This window comes from Chamaea fasciata, unplaced genomic scaffold (genome assembly GCF_029207755.1).
Source record: "Chamaea fasciata isolate MVZ Bird 193981 ecotype frontalis unplaced genomic scaffold, bChaFas1.0.hap1 SCAF_1, whole genome shotgun sequence".
Lineage (NCBI taxonomy): Eukaryota > Metazoa > Chordata > Aves > Passeriformes > Sylviidae > Chamaea > Chamaea fasciata.
In genome coordinates, this window is record NW_027094086.1 from 20,055,376 (window position 1) to 20,080,064 (window position 24,689).

Sequence of the window (24,689 nt, forward strand, 5' to 3'; positions counted from 1 at the left end):
GTCATCTTTACCACCAAGGCCAAAATGTAGGCCAACTCCCCCAAGATGATGTAGTTAATTCTCATTTTCTTCATAGCCTGATATTCCTATATTACTTTATTCTTTTTAAGATGGTAATTTTAAAGGATAACTACTTCATGTGCAAAATCCTCTTCACTTTAGTAATTACTGTGCTAATGAATTTATTGTTACTACTTCCCCCATTTTCTATTTCTGGTCAAATTATTGTCTGCTTGTTATTGTCTACTGGGACCTCCAAAGGGACACTGTGATCTGGCGGTCTAACCACAGGAACAGAATCCAGGAACTGCTGAGTTTTATTCCAGCTCTACCAATGTGCAGTGATTAATCAGTGAGAAATGCCACTGAAACCATTACAAGCACTCAACTGAGCAGCTCAGCTTACCTTTAAATAAGTCATGAGTCTTCACTAAGGGACAGCACTCCTGCTGACACCTATGTGGGATTGAAAAACCCCTCCAGCAACTTTCCCAGCTAGTTATCAGCCAGGTGACAGGAGAGTATAATGTGCTTTTATTCCTGCTGAACTCCTGCAGCAACACTAAGATACTTCTTCTGGTAGACATCAATATGCAAAACTGTAATGTAACTTCTCCTCAGCTAACACAACTAATTTTTGCTATTTTTGGCACGATTGTCTGAAGAACATTCTGTGGCTTTTTTTTTAAATTGCCTTTTGTTTTTCTAACATACTGGGAGACCAAGATGCTTTCCAGTTCTTTCTGAATTAATTAGTCTTAAATTATCGTAAATTATCTCATGAATTGTCTTCAGCACCTGCAAAGCATTTGGCTTTCCCCTTCAATGTCATAGCCTCACTACCACCCAAAAACTTTAGCAAAAGAAGATATTAATAAGAAATATACTCCCTTTCAGTGAGCATACTTCTGCATACAGACCTTGCCATGACCAACAGCTCCACAGCTGCACTCCTGGCAACGCGCTATTTAACTGTTTATAACAACACCTCAGTGTAAATGAAAATCAGAAGTGAATTAAATAGAGTATAAAAAGGAAACCATAGTAAAAATTTGTTACAGTAAACAATACACAGCGTAATTTGAGGAAGCACCAAGTTACCAGTCCCACTCATAAAAACAGAGGTAGGCTTTCTAGTGATGACATCATGTGATCTGAGCCTCTCTTCTCTGCATGTTGGATAACTCTACTTCTCCAGTTAGCTTCTTGTACTTAAGAATTCATTCCCTCAGTTGCTCACAGGAAAGTTTAGTACACTCATACACTGCTTGTAAATATATCATGTGCATGAAAATTTGCACTATGACTACACAGACATCTAAAAGGCTTTCACACGCAGTTATACTGGAAGTTCTCTTATCTTTTGACAATCACAAAATTTCTTTAATTTCAACAAAGCCAAGATTTCAGAAAAAATATAGGGCTTGGAATGCTTCAAGGGCATTCTTACAGATACTGAGTTGTACTCTCTTCCCACACCTCTTCAACAATTTCCATATAATTTAAGTCTGTTACAAGTGTTATTTGACACCAATTCTCACTTCAGTATGCAGGCCATGCATTTTATCATCAATGACTCTAACAAAATAAAATGCAAAAACAGCTCTTTAAAATCCTTGATACTTTGACAACATAAATAATTTCCTCTGGCACCATGTTAGACCTGTGTGTACACATGCAGACATGCCAGAAAGAAACTAATGATGCAAAGAATTATTTTCTAACACATTTTACTAGATGTGTCTAAGAACAATAAACTCCTAAATAATGAATGTGCATAAATCTGAAGGATTCACCTCAACTGATTACCAGGTAAGAAATACTACTATAAATAGCAGTTTCCTATACTGCAAACCTGGCCAACCACGGCAAGTTCAGGCCTAGCCAAGACAAATTCCCCTGTATTCTGCATTGGTGAGGCCACACTTCGAGTACCACGTTCACTTTGGGTCTTCCAAGGACATTGAGGTGCTGGAGGGTGTCCAGAGAAAGGCAACAATGCTCTAGAAAACACATCTTATGAGAAATAGCTGAGGGAGCTGGGCTGGTTTAGCCTGGGGGAGGCTGAGGGGGACTTCATCACTCTCTACATGCAACTGACAGGAGGCCAGTGAGGTGAGGTTGAGTCTCTTCTGCCATGCCTGCAGTGAGAGGATGAGCAAAAATGGCCTTAAACTGAGCTGGGGAGATTCAGATAGATACTAGAAAGAAAAAATTAACTGTTAGGATGGTCAGGCATTGGAATAGGTTGCCCAGGGAGATGGTGGAGTCACCCTGGAGGTGTTCAAGAGGCGTCTGGATCTGGCTCTGGATGACATGGTTTAGCGGTTACAGTGGTAGACTGGACAGCTGGACTGCATGCTCTTGAAGGTCCCTTCCAATCTTGATGATTCTACGATTCAAATTTATGGCTGCCCACTGAAAACAGCTTTTTTCACAGCCCACTTCTTCAGTACACCACAGCTTGGATACCAGGGCTTAAGAGGTCTCCTTCTTTAATCAGACAACATGTAAAGGGATCTTCTTAATAATCATGTTCAAAAAGAGCTTCAAAAATTATTAATATGTTGTATTGAGTTACTTGCTACTAAATTACTTCTGAACTTGAGTGCACTCATATTCTTTCACACCAAAAGATACACCTCTGGACCAGTGTATTCACTTCAGCAGTTAACAAATTAAAGTCTTCAAGAGAGTATCTCAAATAAATGCCTCAACAGGTCAGATTTTCTATTTGTATTAAAAATATGACTGAGTGTGAAATGTAAAAAAAAAAAAAAAAAAAAAAGAAAGAAAAAAATAAGCACCCTTGTAGCAGGTTATCTTTTTTTTTAAGCTATACACCACATGCAGAAATGACTACATCTTGAGGACAATTAATTTATGAAGTGAGTTTGACATCTTTTTCAGATTAAACCGTAAAAGAACAAGTGTATGTGAACACGGGAGTGCACGTACCACACCCACTTTAATTACATCACATTAATATAATTGCATAAACACTCCTAAGACAACAAATTCCAATTTGAGTGCAGAGGTGACTTGCCATCCAGAAAACACATGACAATTTTTTCCTTTCTAATCCCACTGAGAACACTCGGGTAATGATCTTAGCTGTCATGCCTGCCATTCCCTCTGTAACCCGGTATGTCTAAATTGAGGTAGCAGAAACTCAAATCCATAAAACTGCATAGCAATTACATTTCTATTTCTTCATGGGAATTAATGAAATGTGTATTCAAGTATAGCCTACATCTAAATAGGATCAGATAACATAAATCAACATGTGACATGTGAATCAGTATACAACCCTTTAACAGTTCTGTTTAAATAATTTGCCAGCACAAAATAAATAAATCATTACAATTACCCTTACATTTACAGACATTTCTCTGCTGACTTCCATGTACTTTATATTTCTTTGAACAGTTTTAAGCAAACACAGACTTCACCAAGGAATAAGTTAAATGCTTCCTAGACAAGTAAAAAAACCAAAGTAGAACAAAACAAATCAATACTCTGATTGCACACAGGATTAATGCAATTATTGTAGCTAAAAATCAGGACTGAAAAGAAAATGCTTCTGGAATGAAATAATCTTTAAAGAATACCTAAACATGTTTAGCATAATTTATGATATTTTCAGTGTGTGCTTTCAGCCATAGTGTTTATTAGCACATAAAGAGTATTAAAAATGCCATCTGAAGCATACCCTCCAGTCTACTGGCAATATTTTGCAGTTCACTTCATTGTTCAAGGCATGGAGCAGATGAGAGTACTGAAGGACAGCACAGTTTGCCCCAGGGGGCAGCCACTTCTTTTCCATTGAAAGGGGCAACCTGGCCAGCCCCAGAGTAAGAGCAGGGAAAAGGGGAGGAACCATGCCTTGGGATTCAATCAGAAATGAGACGCTTCAGAGAAAAAAAAATTCAGAGACTGTTGCACATGAAAAGAAAAATAAAAACACACGAAGACTGGGACACATTAGCCACTGAACTCTCAGCCTGAAATGTGGAGGGTGATAAATGAACATGCAAATATTTAAAATAGATCATGAACGGTGTACACACACAGCTGATACATGTTTGCATAGCAGCACTGGACATTGGTATCCCTGTTTAATAGTGTTCACATCTACTGAAGGTGCAATTTGTTCCATTAATCTTAATGAAATTAAAAATCTTGAGTTAGTTCTGATAAAACAAGGGAAAGCCCATCAGTTCATTTTGTACGTAAACATACTTAAACACAACAGATTATTTTATGAATCCAGTATACTCAAAACAAACTCATGAAATACAGGTTCCATCCTGGATAGAGTTTGGTGCCATGCTTAACTCTGTACATGCATTTGCACATTCCGAACAGCAAATCTTTTGGAGGGGCACGGCTACGCAGAAAATCCACTGCATTTCTCTTGTTAGCCTTCCATCAATACTGCTGCCTCTAAGGAAAGGGTCCTTGGGGCCAGCATTTAACTACTCTGGTTTTCCGTACAAATTATGTTGGAATGACGGACAAGGGATACCTGAACAAGCCCGCAGATTGTCAGAAAAGCACCTGCGAGGAAGCGTGGTTTGCTTTTCCTACGAATGAGCAGAAAATGGAAAGAATGGAACGACCCTCTATCCTTTATTTCTCCCCCCAACATAACTAAAGTTCAGCCAGTAACTTCATTCTCAATGTGACTACAAACATCATCTGTTAAATCACACCTCACTCTCCAGCTACAAGCACCGTGCTACCAATCTCTCTCTCAGCTCAAGCCACTCTCCATCGCTCTCGTTCCCCCATCCAGCTCCTCGCCCAGCACCGACCCCCGGCCCGTCCCTGGAGCGGCCCGGAGCGCCCGCGGTCCCCGCGCACACCTGCGACCACCGTGCCCCGGCCCCTCACCTCCGTCCTCCTCCTCCAGGGAGTTCATGCAGGGAAAGTAGACCGCCAGCGCCTCGAAGGAGGCGGAGAGGCTGCTCCGGCTCTGAGACCGCTGCATGGCGCGCCCGCCGGCCGCCGTCTGCCGGCCCATCTTGGCCGAGCGGCACCCGCCTTTGGCGCGGTACAAGAAGCGCGGCGTCTTGGCGGCGGGGGCTGAGGGCGGCGGGGAGCGCTGGGCGGGCTGCGCGCCGCGGAGCTCGGCTCTGCCCCGCTGTGCCCGGCTCTGCCCGGCTGCTGCTCTCGGCGGGGCGGGCCGCCGCAGCCAGCACGGAGCCGCCTACCAGCGGGGCGAGCAGTCAGCCGGCGGCGCGGGGCTCCGGGGCGGGCGGAGCGGGACGGCGCCGTCGTGCGAGACTCGCCGGCGGGACGGCCCGGCCGCGGCCGCTGTAAATACCGAACGCGCCGGAGGCAGGACCGGCACACGGCGCCGTCCGGTAGCGGCGGGACGTCCCGCAGGCACCGCCCGCAGACTTTGTTCTCCGCCCGGTTCCCGCTGGGCTGGCGAGCGGCCCCTGCGCGGCAGCAGGCGGGAGGGGCGCGCCGGGGCCGGCCGGGGGCTCGCAGGGATGCTGGAGGTGGGGGGAGGCCGCAGAAGGGGCGGCCCCGTGGCTCGGCAGAAGGCGGCAGCGGCCCCGGCGGGGAGCGGGGCTGGTCGGCGCTATCCCCGCTCCTGGCCGGCGGGACACACCTGCAGCCAACGGGCGAGAGTCTGCTCTCGGGTGGGCTCTGTGAAAAACGGAATGAACCACTGGATCAGAGAAGGGCTGAGGTGGGAAGGGGTCCCTGGGTCATGAGGCAGGGTCGCTAGAGCCAGCTGTCCTGGCTGGGGCCATACGGCTTTAATTACCTCCAAGGATGGAGACTTAGCCTCTCTGGGAAACCTCACTCATTAATGCTCGCTCACCCTCGCCGTGAAAAAATGTTTCCTGATGTTCAGCGTGAGCCTTCTGTGTGTGAGCCTGTGCCCCTTGCTTCTGTCAATGGCCCATCATCTCTTGAGGAACTGGCCCTGGAAGCCACAGGCAAATCCTTCGTCTCTCTTCCACTTTAAGCCCAGCTGTATTTCTCTAAAGCACATCTATCTCCTTAGCAAACATGATTGTGCCTTTTCTGAACTCGCTCCTTAGAGGATTTGCTTATAGCTCCAACACATAATTTTAAGGGTTTATCCAGTCTTACTTCCGTATCTTCCTCAACACTATTTAATGTTACCTGTTTTCCTTTTATCCAGTATGTTACATTAATTGAGTGTATAGCAATTGGCAACCTTCCCCCTAAAATGCTAAGAAATTAAAGCACCGGACATGATTAAAAAGACGTGCTAGCTAGCAATCCTTTGCACATTCCAAAGAGTTCCTAGCACCAAAGAGGTTCTAGCAATCCTTTGCAGTATCAGTAACTTATTCCACTATAGTTCATGACAGTGCAAAAGTGCTATCAAACCTTGCACATGGTTGTTGTTTCATAACGTGTCCTTTAAACAGTAATGATAGCAAATGCAGGGCATGGGGTGCATTCAGTTTTCTTCCAAACAAAAAAAGAATTCTCTCAAAATAAGGGTAAATAATGTTTAGAGTTTGATCTAACAAAATTTTCAGACAGAATGATGGTTTGAAGCGAACTGAAACTCTTCATGAAGAAAGTGTGTAGAATGAAATACAGTTCACACCCCTCGTGTATTTCCTTGAGCTGATGATTGGGAAGGATAATAATAAGACATTAAAACCAGCCAACGCTATCACTGACATACTTTGCTGAGGAATGAAAACTGGCCTGAACTTAAGTTCAGGGATGGAACCATCATCACTCAATATACAGCAAAGCAGTGAGTTTTTACAGCTATTTTTACAAATTTCCCAAAAACTTAATTTCTAGATAACTATATTCTAATAAAGCACATGTCATGTAACATCATAGAAACTTATTTTAGAAGAACATAAATCCTTTCTTTCCTGTTTACTGAGTATAAAAGATGCCCAGGGCAGCTTCTCTAGGCTCTGATATCTTTAAGATGTCTTATTCAGGTCATGCTCCAAAATGTGTATTTAGTTGCTCGTCATGTTTCTCTGGCCGCATGCCCAAGTTTGTCACCTCCCAACATATCAGTGATGTTTTACAGATTAACAAGAAGGTGAGCTGCCAAGACAGACAGACACCTCTCTTGTATGCCACAGGCAGGCCTACGGGCACCCCATAATGGCAGAGACCTGCCGAGGTCTGTGGTGGACCCCTGGCCAGCCTGCAGTACCTCTTCCCCTAAAATCACCCTTAGCATTACATCCCATTAAATCATATTCAAGTGGTAGAGTGAGCTTTCCCTGTTTATGCTTTACTCTAAAAAAATGTTACTAAAATGCTATAAAGAAAATAACTCTAAAATAAAGTGTAATGGTAGTAATAATAAAAAATACCTAATATACAGAATCATGTGATTGGTAAAACCCAATAAAATGTGTTGAAACAATTGCTGAAGATATTTTTAAGACTTGGTGTCTATAGAATTTTCTATCTATAAACACTAAAGCAGACAAAATAACTTCCTTCAACATTTTTATGACTGTTAAGATATGGCAGAAAATTGTTATGTAAATAACAATTGATGACTGCTTTTGAGAAGCTGGATAGTAAAAATCACTTAATATTCATTACATTTCAGATGAACTACTGGTTACTTTCACAGAAACAGCTGAATAAAACTGAAAAGACATTGAGAATGCAGAGAAAAGCGAAACAACAGTTGGGTTACTTGGAGATATTTACAAAAATATAGATAAACTCTGAAGTACATATTCGAAAAAGAGCAACTGATTTGGAACATCTATTTCATCTACTTTCACTCACATTTACAAATATTCCTGTGTGAGTACTCCCCTTAGAAGTACCTCTTGTAGAAGAAATGATAATACCTGCTTAGAAGCCAGGAGGCTTTCAAGCAGTCTACACTTGCTTTCCTTCCCAAACAAGAGAATGAGCACATCCACCACCTCCTCCTAAGCTCCGCCTGAGCAGAAACTGTAAATCTCCCTGTGACACAGGCCTTGATGGTACACTGGACCAAACAAGACGCTAATGGGGCACTACACTGGGAACATGCAGCCTCAGTGGGAATTTGGCTGCACCCACAGGTGTGGCTGTCCCACAGTGCCAGAGCCTCAAGCATCTCTCAGTCCCTCAGCAGGGAATCAGACCTGGCAGCCCCAGCCTTTAAATATATTGTTTTTGCTAATATTGGATAGTATATAAAAAACTTGTGACCATCATTGATAAAATCAGCCTGTACCAAGAAAAGCACTTTAAGACCTCAACAATCTGTAGTCAGTTACAAATTACCCCAAACAGATATTGGGATATTGGGCACCTATGCAAAAAATCTGTCACAAAACAGATCACCTGGATCACCATCCCATCCAAGCTTCTTCAATATGCTTCTGTCCTAATTTTCTTTCTTTAAGACAAGTGTTTAAATGGGAGAAAGAAAACAGACACAGAGAACTGAGATGAGAAATCCATAAATTCTCATGGTATTTGGGGAGTCTGTCCTCAGTTTCTAATGACTGCATTATACTAATAATCTAATTGTTGACAATCTAGACACATCCTGAACTGCAGAAAACAAGTTTACTACCCGGACATTGACAACATCCCCTAGTTCTTTTGGTGATTGTTTAATTTTTAACTGGTCCTCATTGATTTGTGTCACCAGGTAGAAGTGAATAAAATTCCTGTTAAAGGAACAGCATCTAAATTCCCATCTCAATGCTAAATATAAAGACAAAGCAAGAGACTCCCAGGTATGCTATTTCTTTAGAATTTTCATATTTTGCTGAAAGAAACTATGTTGTAGGAATCCAGGTCAAACAGAACAAGGTCAAACATCTTCTATAAATGTATGTCCTAAGGAAATTCTATTTGTAGGGTTGGATTTCTTATAAAATATTTTGGTGGCTCATCTAAAGAATTGTGGAAGCAATTGCTTACTAGTTTTGTTCCCTGAAAATTACTAAAATATGAATTTGTGACATTGGATATTCAGTGTCAACCTACTCTAAATACAGCCAGCCAATAATAGGATTCTGAATTTATTAAATGTATCTTTCTCTTTTTTATACCATGTGTGGTAATTTAAAAATAATATAAAAATTAATGTATCCCCCATGTTTTTCTGTATTTCAGCCGTAACTGGGTATTTCAGCAAGCTTGCTTCAAGTAAACACAAATTATTAGACTTAAAATGGGGATGCTTCAGAAAAATGATGATTTGATGATTCCTTCATGAAACCATTACTTTTTCAAGGAAAGAAAAAAAAAAAAAAAAAAAAAAAAAAGGAAAAACTAAATATGAAATTTCTTCACTTCCCATTTCTACTTCTATGTACCGAACCCAGAGGTCCTAATTCCCTAGAGTGAAGAATGGAGTAATTTTTTATGGCAATTATTTCTTTATTATTGCCTATATTATGGATTGTTTCCTAAAGCCTGCTTCAGCTTCTAAACACAGGATAAAAGCACACATTGCCATTAAAGAGTTCTTGAGCCCTTGTGCATATTTTGGAGAGGCTTCTCCAGGGCAGTCACTATGGAAGGGTGATCTAAAGTTTCTAAACACACTCCCTTAACCTGCAGTTAAGGAAGGTATTCTGGGAATGGGACTGAAAAGGAGTTATTGCCCTTTTCTTTGTCACCTCTTCTGTCAAGCATTGCCCACAGACTTCTTTTGTTGGCTACAGAAAGGATTTATTTTGTTTATGATTGTCTTCAGAAAAAACAATTCAGCTGCTGAGCTTTCTATGCTGGTTAATTATCTTTAACTTGCACCACACCTATCAACTATTAGGCATAACATATTAAAAATGTAATTCAAACTCTTAATGACTTCTGACTTATAAGAAATCTTTCTGCAATGTGTCACTAGAAGAAGGGCAAATTGCTTCCTCTTACAACAGGAGGGAGAGTCCCCCACACCTTCCACACTCTTTTATTTTGCTGAGTTTTTGCCTCCTCTCATGTCCTCAATCTTCACTAATCAGAGACAGCCAACATGTCAACAGAGAAGAAATACTTGACAAGGGCCTCAAAAAGAGTTAACTGAATTGTCTCCCACTCCAAAAAATAACCCAGTTTCAAAACGCAGGATTTATCTAATTCTAGGAAGACACAAAAGTAAAAATAAACACCAGTACTGGTTGGAGAAAATGTTATTCTCCAACTGAGTTATTATTCAAGCAATTACCAGTAATTTGTCCAGATTAAGTATCACTGGAATATACGACTGCTATTATTACTGAATTAAACCTTTTTTTTTTCCCTTTGTGTAAAGCTAAAACAATACATGAAATGTTCATTAAAAACATGGCCCAAGTAGTGTAAAACAGGGTTTATGTATGAAAACTTGTAACATGTAGTAACAAGATGCTATTGCCTCTAATTTGCTAAATGTTAGGACTGTGCTGGCTGTCCTCATTCCCTACAGAGACGGCCATGTGCCAGCTCCAGCCCAGCACTTCGAAAGGGCAGATTCCAGAATTCTACAAGGTCCTTCACAAAGTAATGGCTGCTTTTACTAATTCCCATTTTATAAAAATTCACTGTTCTTGGCTTAGTATTTTTTGATCATAACCAAAGAACCATAGAATAGTCTAGGTTAAAAGGGACAGTTAAAGGTCATCTCGTCCAATGTTCTTGTAATGAGCAGGGACAACTTCCACTACACCAGGTTGCTCAGAGCCCCATCCTGCCTGACCTCGAACGTTTCCAGGGCTGAGACATCTACCTGTTCCAGAGTTTTGCCACCCTTGCTATAAAAAACCTTTTCCTTATGTCTTATCTGAACCTGCCCTCTTTCGGTTTAAAACCATTACCCCTTGTCCTGTCACAACAGACCATGCTAAAGTCAGTTTGTCCGGACTCATCATGACCTTTGTCATGAACTCCATCCCAGGGCAATAGCTCCCATCACCACTGACCTTCAGTGGTCTCCTACTCTTCTTAAAATTTCATAGTATAACAATAATTTCTATATTATCTCAAAATTTAGCAGTAGGATATAAGTTTTCTAAATGCTACTTTATTTAAATCATACATTTCGGATTCTCTGAGCATTCCCTACTAAGCAGTCACAGAGAATGCAGGTACACTTTTCTGTCTGATTACCTGGTAACAGTAAATTTTTCCATTCTCCCACTTCTTTTTGGCATTTTCTACTGTAAGGTCAACTCCATCCCAAATATCAAGCTAGGTACACAGTACGGATTTATACCAAAATAGCTTTGCTGACTGACACAGCTGTTCTGGGAGAATTCCCTAGTTGTTAGTGCAACTGCAGTTAGATCAGCAAAACAGGATTCTCCTAGAACTTTTTGTTTTGCATGCTCACCTTAGGACTCATCTACTGGTACACAGTTCCAGCATTCCTACATGGGAATGGTGGTTCCACTGTTTCTGTCATCTTAACAGTCTCTGCCAATGGAACTCTACCTTTAAGTAATCCAGCCATTGTGGAAATAATTTCAAAGTCTTGCACATTTTCAAAGGATACAGATTTGAAGAGCTGAAAGAAATTACTTTCACTACCTCTTTTTCAAAAAGCCAATAAATTTCAGTTTCTAAAAATAAAATCAGGAAATTTTAACATAAAAATGTTTTAAGAGGTAGAAATGGAAAAGTCCTTTGTTTTTTTTTTTCTTGGAAACACAGGCTGCTTTCAGATGTATAGAGATACCAGTTTTAGTTTCTTAAGCAATGTAGTTGGATTGCTTGTCCTGCAGTTGTCATTCTCTTCTGTATTAAGCTTTTTTAAATTAACATAAAGGAAATCTATAAAAGCAACTCTTTTGCCTTAATGCTAATATTAATCACATGTGAAAGCTGCCTGTTCTTATTTAAACAAAATGTATTTACTTTCCCCTACAATGTTTATGAAAAAACCACAAAACCAAAATAAAATCTCAATTTTTCTGAATAACAAAAGAAATTTTTAATGGGCTAGCATGAAGCAACATAATGTAGATAGCTCACAAGTAGCTAAGAGGTTGGAGAGAGAACCTCTGCACTGCTGAATATTTTTGTTTTGATTAAAATAATTTCACATCTTTATGATCACAAGGCGATCTGCAAATCACAGGGTGTCTTTAGAGCTTGACAAAAAGTTTTACTTCAGAATGCTCCATCAGAGAGAGAAACCAAGAGCACAGAAATAAAAAGCTACATGCTTTTGTTAAGGAAAGAAGTGTTAAAAAAGAAACCCATGGAAAAAAAAATCAAGCAGTTTTAAAAACTAAAGTCAAGTCAGGTTTTGTTTGATATGGTTTCAGTTTTTTTGTTATAAATGCATACATTCTATCTCCTTCCTCTGTTTTGATCCCAATCCACCTTTTTTTTCTCTGAGAGTGATCTTTATAATTCATCAGACCCATCAGCTTAGGAACAAGCTGTAGTTATTCATTTATATACTCTAATCATATTATTGCAGCTGCCCGTGTACTCCACTGAAAAAGTTTTCAGAATGTCTTAGAGGAGGGCAGTGTAATTAGTTTCACTCTAATTTCATGAAACATGATTTGTTTTCCTTATAATTCCATCTTCAATAGAGATGGGACAAAAGCAGTACAGAACTATTGGCATTTGAGTGGCCTGTGCAGCATGGTGTCCTGAACCTCTGCTGGTATTACTTAAGGGGATATACCACAAAAAAGCACTCTGTGATCTTTATGCTTGTAGTCCGCCAGAAAAAAAAAAAAAAAAAAAAGAAAAAAAAAAAAAAAAAAAAAAATAAAAAAAAAAAAAAAAAAAAAAAAAAAAAAAAAAAAAACACAAAAACCAAAGAGATTCCTACTGAGATGAAATGTGTTTTCCAAACAACATGTAAAATGACAAAAATGTAAACAGGGTGGAAAGCAAGTTGTATACCTGTCACACATTGTCCTCTGCAGTCAAGAACTGCGGTGTCTAGAGAGACCATAGTTTTCCAAGGACAGTGCAGGTCTGGTTCAATAGGTTTGCCTTTTAAGAGTAATATGTTATCATCAAGTGTCAAAAGATTTGGTGAGTCCAAATGTCAGCTTTGAAGAGACATTTTTCTTGCAAGTCAGTCAGGTAATTTTGAAATACCCTGTAGAAGGTTAATATATATTAAGCTGGTGTGATTTTGCCAAGTTCTGTGCCTATTAGGTTATCTGTTTTCTTGAGACCACAGATTACATTCATTGAAAACACTGTGTGCCAGAGTCCTGTGCCTTATTTCAGTGCAGAACAGCCAAACAGGGTTTTCTGAGGCTTCTCATGCTCTGCAAAGCCCTGCAGAGACTTGTCACATCTATTTTGTAAATCATGCTCTTTCAAACTGCCTGCACTGTGTAGTCCACAGGTAACCAAGCTCCAACCTGGCTTCCAGGCTGGCTGTAACCATCATACGGTTACATCTACAACCTTATGGTTACCATGCACATGGTTACTGCTAGCTGGTAGAGTGGAATCTCTGAATGCCTCTGAGTTCCAGAATGTCAGTGGAAGCTATGCTATTGTAATGAGGTCATAAATTTCCTGTCTTATGGGTGCAAATGTATACATTTAAATCTCAATGAGGATTTTACAAAGGGACCATTTTCACCAAGGAAACACCTGTTTTAATGGTCAGCACTAAACTCACTGCCTGGAATCTGAGTCAGCTGGTGGGCACCAGAATCTATCCAGAAATAACAACAAAAAATATTTTCCAAGGAAAGTTTAAATATATTTTTATCTCCTGATGTCATGTTTATCTGACAAAATCACGGATTTCAGTTCTATTTTGTAAGTTTTCACATTGTAATTCTAGAAGAGAAACGTGTGCTGTTGTCATTAAATGTCTCTCATTTCCATGGTGTTTTAGTCATAGCAGTGTCTCTTCAGACATGCTCACACAATCTATGAATCCCAAAATGCCACTGCTAATGAAAAACAATTTTATTTTTCTCTTTCGTTTGTTTCTATCTGGTAATCCACAGCTATGTCTACATGAGCAAATAGAATATCAAGACACATTCTGATGCATAGAATGTGTTGAGTTGGAAGGGACCTTAAAAATTATCTAGTTCCAACCCCCATGCCATGGGCAAGGACACCTTTCACTGGACACTTTCACATTACTCCAAGCCCCATCCAGCCTGGCCTTTAATACTTCCAGAGATGGGGCATCCTCTCAGTTTCTCTGGGCAGCCTGTTCCAGTGCCTTGCCACACTCTGAGTAAAGATTTTCTTCCTAATATCTAATCTAAACCTTCCCTCTTTCAATTTAAACCCGTTACCTCTTGTCCTATACTACATGCCCTTGTGAAAAGTCATTCTCCAGCTTTTTTCTAGGCCCCCTTTTGGGTACTGGAAGGCTTCTATTAGGAACTAGACAATTTTACTGCTACATTTTCAAAAGAGTCTCTAGCACAGTATCAGCTAAAAGTTGTAGAGCACCTCCAAAGATGTTCTGATCCAGGAGTTCAAATGGGCTAGAAATCACATCCAAAGTCTGTTTTGATGTATCACAATTTGGATTTGTGTGCGCCAATTGGACTCAGTGCGAGGGGACCACCCTGTGTGATTTAACACTGTAATACAGTAGAACCTTCTCTCAGATATGACACTACTACAGATTTAAAACTGCCAGGCAGGATTTGAATTGCGGATGTGAAATATGAAGTTACCTTGCAAACAACTTATTTGGCCTCAGAGTCACTGTACTGCAAATAACATTTCCTCAGATAGCTGTTTGAAAGCCAGTTAGCCATACTGTCACCATATTAATGAGTTCAAATGGGATTTGAAACACCATATACCACTTAATGTGTGTGCATAACCTGGAACTCTTAGAAATCTTTCATTCACATAGGATTACATGGAAGGCCACACTGGACATCATTTCACAATCTAGCATTTCAGGACTGAGAGTAAAAGATAGAAAGCAGTAAAATTTCATTGACTAAGATTCTACTACTACTGTTACTATTGTTACTAGTGCACTAGCTAATATTGATTACAGACTGGATGTGCTGATACAAATTTGTCCCAATGCATCTGCTGTATCCTACCAATATTGAATAACTTAAGCTTCTTTCCTTATGCTGGCAGCTAGTAAGGTGTCCCATCCAAGGTGTTTTAAATATATCATACTTTCCAAAGATCCCTCAGATATGAGGTTTATTTTCTTCCATGTATGATATAGGCTGTCACCTAAAGAGTAAATAACTGCAAATAAAAAGGTGAGAGGTATGTAATTGATGTCAACCTCAAGATAATTTTGTTGTTCAGCAAAACCATCTATGAGCATATGTCTGTGAATAATATTCACAATTTTGATCAGTTATGCCAGGATTACACAATACTTGCTATTTGTATTTCAGAATCTGGCTACTTTTTGCTGCATATTTAGTTAATGATAATGCTAGAAGAGCAAGGAAGCTTGGGTCTGAATATAGAAAACACTGTATGAACTCATAATTTGAGATTTTTTTCTAAAAGAGTTTGCAATCTTAATGGTACAGCAGATAAAAACCTCAGACTGCAGCATAGAAAGAAATGGCACCAAATTTACACTACCCCCAGTAAATCAGCAGCAAAAACTTCCTGCCATCTGGATAATCTCCATCAGCATAGAATATTTCAAATGTACTAGCAAATAACATCCTACAAATCTTTTCATATGTTTCTATATAAAGAGAGAGTTTGTATCAACTTCCTTTTCACTAGTGTTTTTTCAGACTGGTGTATTGAAGTGAGGATTATGATTTCCTCAGTGGAAGGGACACTGAAATGTGTGCCTCTTTCTTTATCTCCTTTTAAAATAGAAAGCAGCACCAGTATAATTCAAAGAATTCTATTCTTTTTCAAGGGTCATAGCACTCCCCATTGCTGGTGGTAAGTGACTCATCTAAGGACGGAGGTGTTGCTCTGGTTTAGAGAAGAAAAGAGACTCTTAACTAAAGAGAAAGAAAAAACCCCAACCCCCTATGGTTCATGCTGACTGACATGTGTTTACTTACACAGCACAATGGACCCAGTACTTTAGCCCCAATTCAGGTACTGGAAACTACATCAGTGCTGGGTCTGGCCAGGCTAGTTTTGCAGAATATGTCACTTGTTTGCCTGGAGTTAGCTCAGGTATTTGCAACCCTGCTGTGCTGTGTGGCCATGATATGCACCAAGAGTCATCTCATTTCACTTCTGCATACTAAAACTAGGAGCCCAGTTTAAACCAGCTGCCTAGGCTGCCTCTGTACTCAATGGAGAAAAATTTGAAACAATGTGATTGCAATGCTGGAATACCAACTACAGAAAATGAATGAATTTTCAGTCCCAGAGGAGTTAACAACCAATGCTAACTGAAAATAGAAAGCCTGTGGACTCCAAGAGGAACTACACACAGCCACCAAAATATCAGAACCAAACCTAGAAGATCAGAACCCCAAACAACTGATTCAACTAATGACTGTCAGCTTCTCAAACCTTTTTGGACCTGTAAAGGCACATCAAGAATTGAACTCAAGAGTGCACAGTGGTACAAAACACAACTTCTTCTGACTCACCTACCCAGAAGTCCAGGGGCCAATTTACAGATAGACGAAACAGGCAGGTCACCTGCAGCCCCCAGTCCAGGCTGTGGCTGCTTCTTTGCACTACACACTTGTGTGTCTGTATATATGCACATGCATATTTATATGCATACATAAAGAAATGCTGTATTGTGTTTATTCCCACCCACTTGTGTCTGTATCATATATTGTGCTGGAAAAATTGTAGGAGTTTGTAGCCCTGGTTTCGTGCCTGAGATGTTTTGGTTTTCTGAAATTCTTTTCCCGGGGAATTTTCTGTAAACATGAGAAATGTTTTGTAAACTCTACCTATGTTATTCATTCCTTTTCCTAGGAGGGACTTCTTCTTGATGTCCCTCTGGTCTGAACAATGTGATTGAAGAGGTTTGTCTTTTTGTCACCAATCAAATTGGTTTGTGTAAAACAGTATGTAAGGGAGACACATCCCAAAAATAAAGGAGTCATTTCAGCCTTCTGAAGTCGAAGTCTTTGTGTCATTGTGGTGTAAAACAGCATCAGGAGTTGATGCTGGACTGATAGAAGGAATCAGGGCAACAACCCTGTTGTTTGGCATATCTCACAAACAATGTATATTTAATTTGGAATATTCTTATATATAAATGATATGCTAAAATTAACAGCCAAATAATCAACATAACTAGATTTTTATTTTTTAAAAAAGTATGTTTGTTAACATCTTCCTCCATAAATTTCAGCTAAATTGAGCTGAGAAAATTTTCTCCCACTTCTTTTGGAGCAATCTTTCAGGAACTCTGGGTTCTCACAACCCTAAAAATCAACCCAATAATGCTTAGATTATTTCTTTCCTTCTACCCCAATTCTTTTGTTTCAGAAACAAAACAAAAAAGATACACATTTTGTTAATTAAAATTCCTTTTTTTTTCCTGTATGAATGCTGGCTATTGTTACTTTCTAAAATAATCCTTTGTGGATGTAATAAGCGTCAGGATTCTGTACCAGCATTCTTGTTTAGAGAGCTCTTCAAAATTCAGTTAGAATAGAAGCAATCCACAAAGTTAAGAAAATTGGTTATTTGAATAATTTTTTAACATCTGCCTATTATGTAGTGCATCAAAAATAGTTAACTCTTTTAAAAATTTTACAATGCAAGTCTTTAGTTAATGTTTTAATACAGTTTAGTTAATAAACTTTTAAGTTTCTCTGTAGCTACCCTTATTCAGTCTCTCAATGTTTAATAATCTTAATATCTTTGTGTTTAGTTTGGGAATATCTTTAGATTCAGGGTCATTTAATATACAGATGATTTCAGTTCTGTATGCATGAAAAGAAAGGAAGAATGTTCTCCAAGAATGAATGTGACAAATGAGCATATGAGAACATTTTTTCCCTGTAAATATTTAGAGAATGTTTTAAATATTAATTTAAACCTTATTTTATTCTATGAAATGTCATATATAGCAGAAAGGTACAGACTGCACTGTTAAACTATTAGTGCCAATGTCTACTAAAGACACCTTCTGTCTTTGCTTATACCCATGCAAAGTACTCCATGAACCTCTCTAGATCATCAATAAATTTGAGGTTTCATAAAAGTGTGTCAGGTAAGCACAGCAGTCAGCTGAGTTATGCACCTATCTGATTTAAATATTTATAATTAAGCTAAGATCATAGTTAGAATATTGTTTGTAGGAGGAATATATTATTGAGCAGTAGTAAAGATAAAAAGTTTAACAAAATGTTAAGCTCTTTTACTGGGGTGATGAAAACCAGCTTTGATATGAGCTACTTAGACTTTTACCAAAAGCCAACCAAAATTTAGAATAGATGAAGACTTCAGAGTGAGGAAAGAGATGTTACTTTTAAGACCTGAATCTACTATGCTGGATAAGTCACACAAACTTCTGGTTTTCAACATCCACACAGTCTAGCAATCGGACTGCTTTTTTCAAGTCCCAGACCAGAGGCAAATATGAGCAAAACATAAGAAACTAAAAATGGCCATATCAGGTAAAAACAAAGATCCAATTATTTAGTATCCTCTGTCAGCATGGCTAATACCAATGCCTAAGAAACATATGTAAGAAAAAAAAAGTATAGGAAGGAACACCTTTGTTTTGCTGACTGCTGGTTTAGATGCTGAGTTAGACCTTTTCGTGTGTAATTGCCATAGATAGATCAAACCCAACTCATTTTATCTAATCTCTTTTTGAGCCAGAATATACATCAGGTCCATGCAATATCCTATAGAATGAGTCCCTTAGTCTAAATTTGTATAGTGAAGTACATCCTCTCGCTTGTTTGCCTGGTAATTATCTGCAATGCTCTAGTTCTTGCATTGTGGGAACAATGAATAAATCATTCTGTAGTCACCTTTTTCACATCCCTGACCTTTATTACCCTTTTCGTATCCCTGACTTTACAGGCCTCAAACATCTCCTTCAGCCTTTTTTTTTTTCCCGACTGAAAAATCCTGTTCCACATTCTTTATCATCCCTGCTGCAATCTCTTCCTACTGACTTTAGCTCTGTGTCCTTTCTGAGGCTGTGGGGCCATTAGAGGTGCATACATCAGAATAATGATGTTTTCTGTGCTACTTTGTTATATTATTTTCCTAAAAATTGTAGCTTCATATTTTGGGAGAAAGCAAGCCCATAGGAATTTGAGTTTGGAGACAAAACAGGGAAAAAACACTAAATCACATCTTCAGTTTGAGATGACTAAATAAAAAGTGAACTCCTATTTTTTTTAACAACTTCTAAGCTGTAAAGAATGATCAAAATATTTCTTTTCTATTTTGGAAAGCCTCCACATAAAAATCAGTGTTCAGACAGTGAGCAACTCTGAGTGCTTGAACCCAGGGACCTGTGCTTCTTTCAGCATACAGTATTTTACTCAAGTACCATGCTTGCTTTGTGTTGCATCCAGTATGCCTGAAGTGTATCAGATAATCCCATTTCAAGTTCATGTATAATTGACAGACAGAAAATTGAAAACTTGGACCATTTTACAAAATGAAACTATCAAGAAATACAGGAAACTTTTTTTTGCCTCCCTAAGTAGGAAACTCTTTGAGTGTAAGTAGAATTTTGTGATGGGATTAAGGAAAATTAATGGCCGAGATGTTGGCAAACAGCTAAAGAGACCTGTCAGAAGAATCCAGCAATCATATCTAGAGAGAGAACTGAAATGTTAGGTGATGATAAGTGATTGATAAAACAAAGGCAATTGCTTCCTAGGGCGCACCCCAAGAATTTACAAAGTTCTATATGGAAACTAGAAAACACTCTAAAACACAGGAAAATACCTCAATCTGTGGTTTGGCATAGATTGTGCAATTAATTTCTACATGAGACTAGGAGAAATCATTGATCCTCACTGCCAAATTTCAGTTGGAAGGGGTAAAAACATCCCATTCCTTCAGTTTAGGGTAGACAGATAAAAGTGAATTAAAAGAATGATTGTAGCCAGCTACCCAGAAAATCTGTGGCCCAAATAACATAAAGGAAATTGTAGACGAAAATGCCTGCAGAGGGATGGAGATCCTAGTGCAAGTCTGCAGGGACATAAGGTCTGAATAGCATTTACTAGCTCTGCATCCTAGGAAAAAGATTTTTGATATAGGCAAGTACATGAACAGACCACTTGGAAGACAGATAATTGGTGCAGTAGTTTCCGTTTCAAATTCAGGATGTCCAAGGATAGAATTTCTTATAGAAGATAAACAATTTAAAACAGAAAAAGTTAACTGTGAAACTTCAGCAATCATATGAAGATTGGGAACATGGGGAAATTTGCAACAATTGCAGGGGAAAATACACTGAGGACACTGCTGAAGGCAGCTTCAGAAGATTATGCTGGGAGGGTTACCTGGTGAGATTTGAAGAGCCACTGAAGAGTTCAGAATTCATCCTTTCTGATTGCGTGAAACTAGCAGAAAATTGTACCTGTTTTTATTACAGAGACCACAGAGGCCTTGGTTATATTTTGGACTCCTTACCAAATGCCCGGATAACACACATAACTGACATTATAGGAAATTTGACTTTATTTTCAACTGACTAAAGCATCAAGTAATGTGGTCATTGCCTTTTCCATTGCCTTTGCTTCCTGAGCTGCAGGGAGGCAGGACCTTTCACCTGGTATCCTGACCAGCTCTGCCTGCCAGCTGAGGCAAACTCTTGGGACAGAGATCCAACTACTACAATTTAAATCACGACCTCCATTCACTCTGAGGCAGTAAAAGAGGGAGTCTTTGCTCAGTAACTAAGGTTTAGCAGCTCTAGCACCAACCTTTTCTTTCTGCAGTGCTTTTGCAGGTGTCCTGCATGTGGCAGAAGGCTTGGAATTACATGATTTTTAAGTGTCTTCCAAACCAAACTATCCCATCACCCCATGATTTAATGATTTTCTGTTAATCGGACTAATATTTTCTTTTGTTTGCGTGTTCTTTCTTACTATGGTCCTACATATTGGCATCATATCCACGGTTACTGCTAGAAGGCTGTTTTACCTACACATGGAGGCTGTTATATAAAATGCCATCATACCTTTGATTCAGTTTAAACTCAAACATACAGATTATCACACAAAAGCTACCTAAAAACTTTCAAATTAGGAAGACTTAGGCATTTTGTGCCGTGGCTACCTCATGAACTGCCTCCTCCTTTTGTAATTACTCCACTAGAGAGTGTTAGCTGCACCTAATCTGTCAAACAGAAAAGATGTTAAGGACAGGTTAGCTTTTGAAAAGGATTATTCATTTTCTACTGTATTTCTGCTTAGAGATCAGGAATCACTAAATTTTAGGGGACTCTGTGAATCCTTCTTCCATAGGATTTAATTTTTAGAAACAACACTATATGAAAAGAATCCTTTAAGAAAGTGTAAGAAATTTGTGGAAGATCATAGTACCAAATAATGTTTGGTCTGTGAAATACTGTATTTATAAATCAACTATTTCATTAGAGAGGATCCTTTAGCCTCAGTTTATATCAGGTTCATTTTGAATAAAAAATCTGACCAAGTACTTTGATTGAGCACTGGAGGGGGTGTCAGCCCAAAACATGTCTGGAAAAGACTTCTTGGGTCATTGGAGCTGCAGATCCCTTGCTGCAGGACTTTGGAATCCATGAGGTTTGAAAAGACTTAGAATTTTCAGGTGGTCACATCATTATATTTCAGTCTCTTATCAAGATGCATTAAACGTTTTGTGCCACCTGCCCTGCTTTCCTTCCAGAGAAGTGCTAAAGGTGCATTAAGCCTCAAGATCTTTTTCTTTGCCACAATCCTGTTTAGGAAAATTAACTAATGAGAATATGGGAGGAAACAGTCAAATGCAGATTAATTGGGGTAAGAAATAATGATGCTGAGGTAAAATAATATTAGCATCATAAGTGCTGAATATGATGAATCTGGGTAAACAGTCATATGAAAATCAGGTTAACAGATTTCTAAAAGAGCTTTGGAGTTCAATAGCAAGGAACACACCTGCTCCTCCTTGCAACTGAGATACTTTTAGTGACCTTTTCTTTAAAAAGCTGCACTCTCAAGAATACACATTTATTTTTTAACATTTTATTAAATACTTCTGCAAAACCAAAAGATAATGTACGTGTTCTGAATGTCTACATGATGAATTTGAGAGTGAAATGATGTTGCATTCCTGTTCCTTTTATGGTTCTCTGTACTGGTGATTTATTTTCAGAACAAATAAAAGTAACCTTGTAATTATCCTTTTATGCTAACAGTTTTGGTATTGTATTAAAAATGTTTTAAAAGGAACACATGGCATTCACTGGCATAAACACTTGTGAAATTGCTGCATTCTGCTTATGCCTGCTTCTCCACTGATGTAATTTTCCATCACTCTGTCTATATTATATTTCTATTTCTGCAAGTTAACACTTTTATGAGCAAATACAGTATTGTTTGACTAAATAGAAAGAAACAGGTAAGTCCTGATCTACATTATTAAGAGCATATTATGTAAGTAATTACCACAAAACTTGTTAATTCTAATTTAATATGACCAGACAAAGTAAAATATAATAGTGTTCAGAAAAGTATTGAAATATTGAGTGTTAATAGTTGGGATACAACTCAAAAGGAATGTGTTTTTGTGGCATTATAAGACAAAAAGAGGGTGCAAAAAAAGAGTGCATGAAAAATAAGTTTGCTGACATAATGTTAATGCTCATCAGATGATATAAATGAAGGTTCAACATTCATTCAGGAAGTGGGAAGAATACCAAGTGTGCAGAAAACCACATTTCTGTCAAAACAGCTGGGGAGCCAATGACTTAACAGATGTGTAGGTTGGGCTGAGTAATTTTAGGCACTCAGTGCACTCTACACATCAACCATGCACAGGACTAATCTTCTAATAAAAGTTAATTCCACTGAGCCCTACCCTGTCTGACAAACCTGTACTAATTTCTCCATCACTGAACAAGTATCCCCCCAAAATTTCTTTTCTGAATGTTCATCTTATCTCCCTTGTTGAACTACAAAAATCTAAATATTTTTTCCATGACTCATAGTGGGTACATGTATATGTAAACAGAGAGAGTGAGAAAGAGAACAATCATCTTCTCTTCCCACAATAAACATTCTTCATTTCTCCTCTTTTTTTTTTTTTTTTTTTTTTTATGGAGACAAAACACTTTGTTCACATGCTCCATCGTTTTCTAGCCACTGAACAACCATGTAACCCAAACCTGAGGGCCTAAAACTATAAAAGAGAGATTTTTACATAAGAGAGAGATCATTTACCTAGTTTATAAATATGGAAGGCTGTATTTTGTAATGGAGCAAAGGAATTTATTCAAAAATTATGTATATATAGGTATTGATAATATGGTCCTTGCCATGGTCTACCCACAGTTGTGAACATAATTTTCTAGGTTTTCTTCAGCTTAAATACTATCTGTGCATCTAGCTTAGCTGTGAGAGTGAAAGGAAAAGAAGTAACTCAATGAGGAGCAAAACTCAGGACAAGAGGTTGAATCATGAGGGATGTTGAAATTCAGAACACTGACATTTAATTTATGGACATAAAAAGGGAAAAAGTCTGTCAGAGCAGTAGGTAGGGAAAATTATTTTTAACTACCAAGTACACAAGGGTTTGTTGACAGGAAGGAGAAACCAAAACATCCTGGGCTGCAGGACAGAGCTGCATATACAGCATAGAACTCTACAGTACAACAGTAGAACTTGACTACTGCTGGGAAAGGGTGTTACTGTAAAATAGTGTTTGCCTTAAAAAAATCATTATTTGTAATTTTCTCTACAGGCAGGCCAAAACTAATCTCTTTTTGCCCAATATCAAGTCTCATCATTCCTGTGTCTCTCATATTCCATCCTAGTGAAAACAATATTCTGTGCTTATGAAGCTAAGCAAGAGTCTACAATTAAGTCCTGGAAAAAGTAACAGGAAAAAACTGCTCCAGGAATAATCAATGGTGAAGTCTTTAATTTAATTTAATTCAATTCAATTCAATTTAATTTCAGTCATTCTTTCAATTGATCTTCTTCCTGCTTAGGGCTTAGGCTTTTGACAAACAAAGCTTTGGTGTGTTTTCAATCTGGTAAAGAGTGAGTGGAAGTAATAGTCACCATTAAGAAATCATTTCCACGTCTTCATGTAAACCTCACTCTTCTTTCTTGGAGCACTTTTATGGCCTACTTCATTCATGACTGAAATGTATTAAATTTTTCACATGAACTGCATATGGAGAGGGATCTCTAGATGGTATCTGAAGCTGTCTTTTGACAGATCAGAAGAAAAAAATCTCATACCCTTACAATGCCAATTTACTGCAAAATAAACTGAAGAACTACCACGGTGCAGAGGAACTTGTGTGGAAGAGTCAGAAATGAAGCTGTTGCTTGGCTTCCAGAGAAAGCATAAGCACAGGCACTGTTTCATGGCGACTTTCTCATCATTGCTCAGTTTGGAAGATGGGAGTGGAGTTCAGTTACCATAATATCTATCACATATACAGAGTATATCTGCTTTTCATCAAGAGAGTTAAAGGAGTTAGAAACAGAGAAGTCTCTTAATCCAGCTACCCACTGCCAATGCCAGAGCCAGCTTGTACACTCTCAGGAAGCCCATTCAGGAAAGGAGCAAAAATTCTATCAGCATGAAGCTGTTAGTTTCTGTATGTTGCACAAATGGCATTTTTAAAAATAACTCAGCCTTTATACAATATACTA

General features: G+C 38.7%; 1 protein-coding gene across 29 annotated transcripts in view; it reads right to left on the reverse strand.

Moving 5' to 3' along the window:
- Positions 1 to 24,689, reverse strand: part of RIMS2 (regulating synaptic membrane exocytosis 2) — a 452,662-nt gene that overhangs the window by 15,206 nt on the left and 412,767 nt on the right. Inside the window, exon 1 of one of the 29 annotated variants that reach the window (XM_066177521.1) lies at positions 4,897 to 5,098. The exons of the other annotated variants lie outside the window; for them this stretch is intronic. Coding sequence (XP_066033618.1) covers positions 4,897 to 5,026 — 130 coding nt within the window. The 5' untranslated portion in view covers positions 5,027 to 5,098. Of the gene's footprint in view, positions 1 to 4,896; positions 5,099 to 24,689 lie in introns of those variants that run through there. 29 annotated transcript variants of the gene reach the window in all.